An 11,028-nucleotide genomic window follows, 5' to 3' on the forward strand; every position below is an offset into this window, starting at 1 on the left:
TTCGGTGTTTTTTTTTTTTTTTTTTGAGTTGGAGTCTCACTCTGTCACCCAGACTGGAGTGCAGTGGCCACTCCCAGCCATTGCAGCCTCGACCTGCTAGGCACCGGCGATCCCTCTGCCTCAGCCTTCCAAGTAGCTGGAACTATAGGCATGTGCTACCATGCCCAGGTACTTTTTTTGATTTATTGTAGAGATGAGGTCTTACCAAGTTGCCCAGGTGGGTCTTGAACCCGCGGGCTCAGGCAGTCCACTCACCTCGGCCTCCTAAAGTGCTGGGATTACAGGCTGAGCCTGGCCTACTCTAAGGTCTTATATGATCTTGCATATTGCCTGGGCACATGTGTGACTTTCTAAATTTCCCCATATACCTCTGCTTTGGAATGTCCTAATTTTCCTAAGAGTTTCACCCCAACGTCTCTGGGCCTCCACCCATGATGTCTTGCTCCAGGTATCTGTGATTCTGTAGTCTGTTTTGCAACTTTCATTAGCAGTGTCTACTGTTTTTCCCACCTAACTTTTGAGTTAGGTTGAAACAGAGACAAGCACTTTAGTTCTTTAACAATCAAGATAGAGTAGAACAGATATACGATAATTTGCAAATAAGGTCTTGTTTTGTTTATTAAGGGAGGGAGCTGGAAATTGGGCTACCACTGCTTTAAGACCAATACCACTATTATGCTGGAGAGGGGATGCGGCAAAGGCAAGTACAAACACCACAGAATTTTCCTACTGTTTTGAGGATGGCTTTTCTTTTTGTTTTTGAGTCAGAGTCAGGGTCTCACTGTGTCACTCAGGCTGGAATGCAGTGGCACAACCACAGCTTACCTTAACCTTGGCCTCCTGGGCTCAAATGACTCAGCCTTTTGAGTAGGTGGAACTACTACATGTGCACACCGCCACTTGTGGCTAATTTTTAAAATTTTTTTATTTTTGTAGAGATGAGGTCCTGCTATGTTTATTGCCTAGGCTGGTCTTAAACTTCTGGGCTCAAGCAATCCTCTCACCTTGGACTCCTTAAGTGCTTGGATTACAGACATGAGCCACTGCATCCAGTGGCTTTTTCTTGATTAAGCATCTGCTTGGTTGCAGTAAACCTTTGACTATTTTCTAAAGCTCTGACAAAGTTGGTTCAGACAGTTACTGCTTGTTTTATGTTTCTGTGGGGGGAATGAGACCTTATAACTTCCTAATCTGCCATTTTGATGACCTGTGAGTTGACTTTTCACTTTCTTGATAGTGTCCTTTGATGCATAGAAGTTTTTAATTTTGATGAAGTTCACTTAATCTATTTTTTTTTTTTTTTTTTGAGTCGGAGTCTCACTCTGTCGCCCAGACTGGAGTGCAGTGGCCATTCCCGGCCACCGCAGCCTCGACCTGCTGGGCTCCGGCAATCCTTCCGCCTCAGCCTTCCAAGTAGCCAGAATTACAGGGATACACTACCACGCCCAGCTGATTTTTTTGATTTATTGTAGAGATGAGGTCTCGCCTGCCCAGGCGGATCTCGAACCCGTGGGCTCAGGCAATCCACTTTCCTCAGCCTCCCAAAGGCGCGGGATTACAGGCTGAGCCACCGAGCCCGGCTCACTTAATCTATTTTTTGTTTTGTTTCTTGTGCTTCAGTTGTTGTTTGTTTGTATGTATGTATGTATTTATTTATTTATTTTTGAGTTGGAGTCTCACTCCCAGTCGCCCAGACTGGAGTGCAGTGGCACACTCCCGGCTACTGCAGCCTCAAGCTGCTAGGCTCCAGTGATTCTTCCACCTCAGCCTTTTCCAAGTAGCTGGAACTACAGGTGCACTCTACCACGCCCAGCTAATTTTTTATTTATTGTAGAGACGAGGTCTTGCCAAGTTGCCCGGGTGGGTCTTGAACCCGTGGACTCAGGCAGTCCATTTGCCTTGGCCTCCCAAAGTGCTGGAATTACAGGCTGAGCCACCAATCCCGGCCCATTTGTCATATTTAAGAAACCATTGCCAAATCCAAGGTCATGAATATTTGTTTCTTTTTCAGTTAGCTACAACAAAGGTCCTGGTAGTAACTTCTCAGCTTGACTTGAGTTACATGTCTGTCTTCAACGCAATGACTGTAGTGAGGTTAATAGATTATTTTAATTGGCCAGATTGGGTGGTGTAGGATCAGCCATATGGACTGAGATTGGAGGTAATACTAAAAGGCTGTTTCCAAAAATGAAGGGTGAATTAATGCTAGAGTAATAAATTCTTTCCTTCCTCCCTCCCTCTTTCATTTTTTTTTTTTTCTTTTTTGAGTTGAAGTCTCACTCTTTCGCCCAGACTGGAGTGCAGTGGTCGCTCCCGGCCTTGACCTGCTGGGCTCCGGCTATCCTTCCGCCTCAGCCTTCCGAGGAACTGGAGCTACAGGTGTGCGCTACCACGCCTGGCTAATTTTTTAATTTATTGTAGAGATGAGGTCTTGCCAAGTTGCCCAGGCCGGTCTCGAACCCACAGGCTCAGGCAATCCACTCACCTCAGCCTCCCAAAGGCGCAGGATTACAGGCTGAGCCACCGAGCCCGGCTTCTCCCTCATTTTTTTGAGTCAAAGTCTCACTCTGTCACCCAGGCTGGAGTCCCGGCCACTGCAGCCTCGACCTGCTGGGCTCTGGTGATCCTTCCGCCTCGGCCTTCCAAGTAGCTGGAACTACAGGTGCACACCACTATGCCTGGCCAATTTTTTGATTTATTGTAGAAACGAAGTCTCGCCATGTTGCCCAGGCTGATCTCGAACCCCTGGGCTCAAGTAATCCACTCACCTTGGCTTCCCAAAGTGCTGGAATTACAGGCGTGAGCCACATGCTCAGCTTCATATTTATTTAATTGAGCAAGTATGAAGAATTTCTAGTACATTAAAAAGTTTATGATGTCCCAGAGTATACTTAGGAAAAAAAATCTAACCGGGCTCGGTGACTCAGCCTGTAATCCCACGCCTTTGGGAGGCTGAGGTGAGTGGACTGCCTGAGTCTGCAGGTTTGAGACCCACCTGGGCAACTTGGCGAGACCTCATCTCTACAATAAATAAAAAATCAGCCGGGCGTGGTAGCGCGCGCCTGTAGTTTCAGCTACTTGGTAGGCTGAGGCAGAAGGATTGCCAGAGCCCAGCAGGTCGAGGCTGTGGTGTCTAGGAGCGGCCACTGCACTCTAGTCTGGGCGACAGAGTGAGACCCCAACTCAAAAAAAAAAAAAGAAAGAAAAAAATCTTTTAATTTTTTATTGGTAGAAACAAGGTCTCACTATGTTGCCCAGGCTACTCTTGAACTCCTGGTCTCAAGCAGTCCTCCTGTGTCAGCTTCCCAAAGTGCTGAGATTACAGGTTTGAGCCACTGTGCCCAGCCAGAGCATACACTGTTTTGTTTTGTTTTTGTTTTTGTTTTGATTCGGAGTCTCACTCTGTTGCCCAGGCTGGAGGATAGCAGCATGCTCACAGCCACCACAGCCTTAATCTGCTGGGCTCAGACAGTCCTTCTGTCTCAAGCTTTCAAGTAGCTGGAACTACAGGCATGTGCTACCACGCTCGGCTTATTTATTTATTTATTTTTTAGAAAAGAAAAGTTTATTTAAAAGTAAATTAAGCCGGGCTCGGTGGCTCAGTTTGTAATCCCACACCTTTGGGAGGCTGAGGTGAGTGGATTGCCTGAGCCCGCGGGTTCGAGACCCGCCTGGGCAGCAAGACCTCATCTCTACAATAAATCAAAAAATCAGCCAGGTGTGGTAGTGCATGCCTGTAATTCCGGCTACTTGGAAGGCTGAGGCAGAAGGATCACCGGAGCCCAGCGGTTTGAGGCTGTGGTGGCCGGGAGCGGCCACTGCACTCCAGTCTGGGTGACAGAGTGAGACTCCAACTCAAAAAAAATAAAAAAAGTAAAGAGAGAAAAAGAAGGAAGAAAGAACATTCACCTTCCCGAGGTGGGGAAGGAGTACCAAAGCCAGGAAGCATGGCGACAGCCATGGCTCAAAGAGCACATGGCCACACCAGACTCTGGCAAGGCATTGGCCCTATTTTTTATTTTTTTAATTTATTGTAGAGACGAGGTCTTACCAAGTTGCCCAGGCCAGACTTGAATCCCTGAGCTCAGGCAGTCCTTTTACCTCAGCCTCCCAAAGTGCTGGGATTACAGGTTTGAGTCACCGTGCCTGGCCTTGTATACACATTTTAGATAAAATGTATTTTTCATTTAGGTGCGGTGTCTCATGTCTGTAATCCCAGCACTTTGGGACACCAAGGCAGGCGGATTACTGGAATGCAGAAGTTTGAGACCAGCCTAGACAACATAATAAAAGCTCATCACCACAGAAAATCAGAAAATTAGCCAGACGTGGTGGCACACACCTATAGTCCCAGCTACTTGGGGAAGTATCTTGAGACCAGGAGGTCGAGGCTGTCATGAGCTGTGATCATCGTGGTCATGCCATTGTACTCGAGCCTAGGCAACAGAGTAAGACCCTGATTCAAAAAATAAAAAATGGGCCAGACTCAGTGGATCAGCCTGTAATCCCGTGCTTTGGGAGGCTGAGCCCGCGGTTTTGAGATTTGCCTGGGCAACTTGGTGAGACCTCATCTCTACAATAAATCAAAGATTAGCCAGGCGTGGTAGCGTGCGCCTGTAGTTCCAGCTCCTTGGAAGGGTGAGGTGGAAGGATCACCGGAGCCCAGTGGGTCGAGGCTGGGGTGGCCGTGAGTGTGCCCCTGCACTCCAGCCTGGGCGACGGAGTGAGACTCCAACTCAAAAAATAAAAAACAAAAAAACAAACAATAAAAAATGGCCAGGCTCAGTGACAGCCTGTAATCCCGTGCTTTGGGAGACCGTGGTGAGTGAATTGCCTGAGCCCACGGGTTCGAGACCTGCTTGGACGACTTGGTGAGACCTCATCTCTACAATAAATCAAAAATATTAGCCGGGCATGGTAGCGCACACCTGTGTTCTAGCTACTTGGAAGACTGAGGCGGAACGATCGCTGGAGTCCAGCAAGTCGAGGCTGCAGTGGCCGGGAGGGTGCCACTACACACCAGTCTGGGCGACAGAGTGAGACTCCAACTCAAAAAAATAAATAAATAAAAAACAAAAGTATATTTTTCTTGTTATAAATTTAATATGTAAATATTTTTAAATGACCTCTAAAATTATCATTGTTTCTGAGGTCCCCAATAAACCAAGCAGGGGAAAACTAGTTTAGCCTTTACTTTATGTTCTAAAGTACTTAATTTTTGTGGTTTGTTTTGTACAGGTATTGCTGTAACCGGAGTTTTTTAGAAAAAGGATCTGCTTATTGGGCCCCTCTTGACATAGAAAGAGATGTGGGGGGATTCTCGATCTACTAATAGAACAGGACCTTTTCGGTAAGTCCTGAAATTTGAATATTGAATTTGTTAATGTTTTATTTTTTGATTTTGTTAATATTTTAATGGTAACTATGTAGTATAACATTTTGGACTGTCATAAAGGAAAATATTTTCTTTGTGGAGAAATAGCTCTGATTTTAAAAAATAGAAACTTAAAAAAAGTTGCTTGTTACTTCTAAGATGATTGTGAGACTTAATACCCAGCGTGCCTAATGTCTTGTTTTATAACATGTTTTTTAAACATTAAAAATCCCCCAAATAGAATATTTATTTTTATTTTTTTTAGCAAGGTAATACTTGGTTAGTAAGGAAAGCTAGGAAAATATACATATATGTTTGCAAAAGTTCTATTAAATTCACTATTTCATGTCTAGAATCCAGAGCTATGCCTTGCTTATGGCTTGTTGATGCCTTTTGCTAAGCTGCATCTCAATTTTAGGGGTTACTAGGTACCAAGAAGAGTAGAAAAGGTGGTAGTATTCAGTTGTAAATAGATTGTATTTTAGATTTATAGGGAGTTAATTTTTTTTTTTTTTAAGTTGGAGTCTCACTCTGTCACTAAGGCTGGAGTGCAGTGGCATGCTCCCGGCCACTGCAGCCTTGGCCTACTGGGCCCAGGTGATCCTTCTGCCTCAGTCTTCCAAGTAGTTGGAACCACAGGCATGTGGCACCATGCCCGGCTAACTTTTTGATCTGTTGTAAGGATGAGATCTCGCCATGTTGCTCAGGCTGGTCTTCATCCCCGGAGCTCAGACAGTCTGCTTGCCTCCACCTCCCCCTCCCAAAATACTGGGATTATAGGTGTGAGCCACTATGCCTAGCTGGGTTAATTTTATTTATTGATTTGAGTCAGAGTCTCACTGTCACCCAGGCTGGAGTGCGGTGGCATGCTCACGGCCACCGCAGCCATGACCTGCTGTGCTTCTAAGATGGCTATCCTTCTGCCTTAGGCTATCCTTCTGCCTTAGGCTATCCTTTGGCCTTAGCCTTCCAAGTAGCTGTAACTACAGGTGTGTGCCATCACACCCAGTTAATTTTTTATTTATTGTAGAGACGAGATCTCACCAAGTTGCCCATGCTGGTCTTGATCCCTTGGCTCAGGCAATCTTGTCACCTGTCTCCCAAAGTGCTGGGATTATGGGTGTGAGCCACCATGCCTGGCAGTAATTAATTTTTTTATAACCAACATAATTCACACTCTATTTTATTTTATTTACTTTTTTTTTAGTTGAATTCTCACTCTCTTGCCCAGACTGGAGCACAGTGGCACGATCATGGCCACTGTAGCCTCAACTTGCTGGGCTCAGGCGATCCTTCTGCCTCAGCTTTCCAAGTAACTGGAACTGCAGATGTGCACCACCATTCCCGACTAATCACACACTATATTTTAAAAACTTTTGTATAGTGTGTGAAATTAATGAAATGCCATGTGAATGCAACTTTTATGGTTTTACGTCTTAGTACAACGCAAAGAAATCTGACCTTTAAATATAGGCATTCAATCTGTACTTAATTTACTTATGTAGCAAATCCTCACATGTGCTCCACAACTCTAGAATTAAGATTAAAAAAAAAAAAAAAAAAAAGACCATGCTCGGTGGCTCAGCCTGTAATCCTGTGCTTTGGGAGGCCGAGGTGAGTGATTTGCCTGAACCCGCGGGTTCAAGACCCACCTGGGCAACTTGGCAAGACCTCATCTCTACAATAAATCAAAAAATGAGCCAGGCGTGGTAGCGCGCACCTGTAGTTCTAGCTACTTGGAAGGCTGAGGCGGAAGGATCGCCGGAGCCCAGCAGATCGAGGCTGCGGTGGCTGGGAGCGTGCCACTGCACTCCAGTCTGGGAGACAGAGTGAGACTCCAACTCAAAAAGAAAATCCATATAAAATCCATATAGTGTTTAGTAAACCTAGTGTTTCATAAATGCTAAAAAAGGGGTCTTTCCTTTCTGCTTAGTCATCTTTAAATTAAAGTAGTGGTGGTAATGCTGAATTTTTTTTTTTTTTTTTGAGTTAAGTCTCACTCTGTTGCTTAGTCTGGCATGCCATGACACTCTGAAGGCCACCATAGCCTTGACCTGCTGGACTTAGGTGTTCCTTCCACTGCAGCCTTACAAGTAGCTGGAACTATAGGCACGTGTTACCATGCCTCGCTAATTTTTAAATTGATTTATTTAATTAATTAATTTATTTTTTGAGTTGGAGTCTTACTCTGTCACCCAGACTGGAGTGCAGTGGCATGCTCCTGGCCACCACAGCCTCGACCTGCTAGGCTCCGGTGATCCTTCCGCCTCAGCCTTCCAAGTAGCCGAAACTACAGGCGTGCACTACCACGCCCAGCTAATTTTTTTTATTTATTGTAGAGATGAGGTCTCAACAACTTGCCCAGGCGGGTCACGAACCTGCGGGTTCAGTCAATCCACTTACCTCGGCCTCCCAAAGTGCTGGGATTACAGGCTGAGCCACTGAGTCTGGCCTTTGGGTTTGTTTTAGAGACAAGATCTCACCAAGTTTCCCAGGCTGGTCTTGAATCTCTAGACTCAAGTAGTCCTCATGCCTCCACCTCCCAAAGTATTGGGATTACCGGTGTGAGCCACCATGCCCGGCCTTTAAATTCTATTATTTATGAAGAACATTGAAACTTGCTCATCTTATGATGAGCACATAGACATAACTAAGGTTAATGGGAGCCAGTGGAAGTCATCATGTTCTGAAAATCCATTGAATGTACATCATTCTAGTGTTAATGTTGTTAGATTCCTATTACTTTAAGAAAGTGTTTGGCCTTGTAACTATTTATCTTGAACTGAGTAACTCAGAATCACTCATCCTTTGAAATTTACTGAAGTGTAGTCTGAGCTTAGGAAACTCTTATGGTACCTGTATATTCTGAGAGGGAGTTGATATTGATATCTTGATGTTTTTTTGTTAACTGCTAAGTATCAGATGGCCTTTCAGATCATTTCATGTTTTCCTTTTTCATGTATTCCCTCCCAGGATCCCAGGTACCCAGTTGCTTATTAGATTATGGAATTTTTGTTTGTTTGGTTTTTTTGAGTTGGAGTCTCATTCTTGTCGCCCAGGCTGGAGTGCAGTGGCATGCTTACAGCCACTGCAGCTTCAACCTGCTGGGCTTAGGTGATCCTTCCACTTCAGCCTTCCAAGTAGCTGGAACTACAGACAATTTTTTTTTTAAAAGCAGGATTTATTGAGAGGACAGAAAAGCTTCCACAGTGGAAGGGGACTTGAAGGGGTTGCCTGATTATGGAATTTTTGACCAAAACCAAACATGTAAATGCCCTGGAGGTTAAAGGGAACAAGTTGGGTAGTATGAAGGATTTGGTCAGCTCTTATTTATCTCTTGAGTTCTGTAAACTCAGAATGTGAATTTAATACTATGCCTATTTTAATTTTTTTCACTTTTAATCAACTGAATTTCAGATTCAACTGAGCCTATTTTTACAATGTATTTTATTACTATGAAAAATTAGCATTAGACATTAGAATCTGGAATATCAGCTTCTTCTTTTGGGTCATGGGTATAATGCTTGAAGGCTTAGTACTCTCTCTAGGGCCCTACAGCATTATGCTCCTAGATGCTGTTGCTTGACTTAGGTGACTTAAACATGCTTTGTGGCATGATTCATACTGCCTTCTGTGATACCCTTGGGTAGTTACAATAGGACCTGGGTAAGAGCGCTTCTTGGTGTAGAGCTGGGATTTAGGTGTGGCTGGGGTTGATGCTCAGCTGGTGAATAATGGTTGCTCCTACTGGTAATTTGCAACCAGTGTTTCTTCCTTTTGGGCCTCATCCATTTTGATTGTGTGGTGTCTATGCTGTAGCTGTGATAAAATATTTTGGAATGTTATTCCTGGATACAGCGATAAGAAAGACACCTAAAATTTACTGTAAAAAATGTACAATGCATTGATTTTTTTTGGTGTATAGGAATCATCATGTTGATCTTGGAATTCTAAGTTCCCTGGCTTTAGGAAATGAAAGGTTTTATAGCGTGTGACCATTGTTAGCTTATCTGGTATTGCGGATTTTCCCTGTTGCAGGACTGGGTGAAAGCTTTTTCTGCAGCAGTCTGTTGAAAACCTTGTGTTGACTTTCCTCGTGTTCTGAAATGGGAGCATAAAAGTTTACTCCACCACTTCGTCTTAAAAATAGCAAAACTTTTGCTGTTTTCTGCAGATCTAGGACCTTGTTACAGAACTCTGCCAAAAAAAAAATGTATACAGAAGAATGTGCTGTGATTAGAGAAGAATATGCTGGTGTATAGATTTCAAACTCTCTGGACAATATGAATAACACTGTCTTTGTTTCTACAGTGGGAGCCAAGAAGAAAGGTTTGCTCCCGGGTGGAACAGGGATTATCCTCCTCCTCCCCTTAAGAGTCATGCTCAAGAGAGACACTCTGGCAACTTTCCTGGCAGAGATTCACTTCCCTTTGATTTCCAGGGGCATTCGGGGCCTCCTTTTGCAAATGTAGAGGAGCATTCTTTCAGCTATGGAGCTAGAGATGGATCACATGGTGACTATCGAGGAGGGGAGGGTCCTGGACATGATTTCAGGGGGGGAGATTTTTCATCTTCTGATTTTCAGAGCAGAGATTCATCACAGTTGGACTTCAGGGGTAGGGACATACATTCTGGGGATTTTCGGGAAAGAGAAGGACCACCTATGGACTATAGGGGTGGAGATGGTACTTCTATGGATTATAGAGGTAGGGAGACACCTCATATGAATTACAGAGACAGGGATGCTCACGCTGTTGACTTTAGAGGTAGGGATGCTCCTCCATCTGACTTCAGGGGCCGGGGCACTTATGATTTAGATTTTAGAGGCCGGGATGGATCCCAGGCAGATTTTAGGGGGAGGGATTTATCAGATTTGGATTTCAGGGCCAGAGATCAGTCCCGTTCTGATTTTAGGAATAGAGATGTATCTGATTTGGACTTCAGGGACAAAGACGGACCACAGGTGGACTTTAGAGGTCGAGGTTCAGGTACTACTGATCTAGACTTTAGGGACAGGGATACGCCACATTCAGATTTCAGAGGTAGACACCGGTCCAGGACTGACCAGGATTTTAGGGGCAGAGAGATGGGACCTTGTATGGAATTTAAAGATAGGGAGATGCCCCCTGTGGATCCAAATATGTTGGATTACATTCAGCCCTCTACACAAGATAGAGAGCATTCTGGTATGAATGTGAACAAGAGAGAAGAATCCACACATGATCATACAATAGAAAGGCCTGCTTTTGGCATTCAGAAGGGAGAATTTGAGCATTCAGAAACAAGAGAAGGAGAAACACAAGGTGTAGCCTTTGAACATGCATCTGCACCAGACTTTCAGAACAGCCAAAGTCCAACTCAAGACCAAGATAAGTCACAGCTTTCTGGAGGTGAACAACAGAGTTCAGATGCTGGTCTGTTTAAAGAAGAAGGTGGTCTGGACTTTCTTGGCCGGCAAGACACTGATTACAGAAGCATGGAGTACCGTGATGTGGATCACAGGCTGCCAGGAAGCCAGATATTTGGCTATGGCCAGAGCAAGTCTTTTCCAGAGGGCAAAACTGCCCGAGATGCCCAGCGGGATCTCCAGGTATGTTGATGAGGTGGATTGCTTTTTTCGTTTTTTTTTTTTTTTTTTTTTTTTGGGTGGGGGG

General features: G+C 44.6%; 1 protein-coding gene across 1 annotated transcript in view; it reads left to right on the forward strand.

Annotated features, from left to right (window-relative positions):
* RBM6 (RNA binding motif protein 6) overlaps nucleotides 1-11,028 on the forward strand; it is a 126,030-nt gene that overhangs the window by 13,583 nt on the left and 101,419 nt on the right. Inside the window, exons 2-3 of the mRNA XM_021715083.1 lie at nucleotides 5,239-5,350; nucleotides 9,686-10,964. Coding sequence (XP_021570758.1) covers nucleotides 5,307-5,350; nucleotides 9,686-10,964 — 1,323 coding nt within the window. The 5' untranslated portion in view covers nucleotides 5,239-5,306. The remainder of the gene's footprint in view (nucleotides 1-5,238; nucleotides 5,351-9,685; nucleotides 10,965-11,028) is intronic.

Source organism: Carlito syrichta, unplaced genomic scaffold, assembly GCF_000164805.1.
Source record: "Carlito syrichta isolate Samal-C Ts95f unplaced genomic scaffold, Tarsius_syrichta-2.0.1 Scaffold306628, whole genome shotgun sequence".
NCBI lineage: Eukaryota > Metazoa > Chordata > Mammalia > Primates > Tarsiidae > Carlito > Carlito syrichta.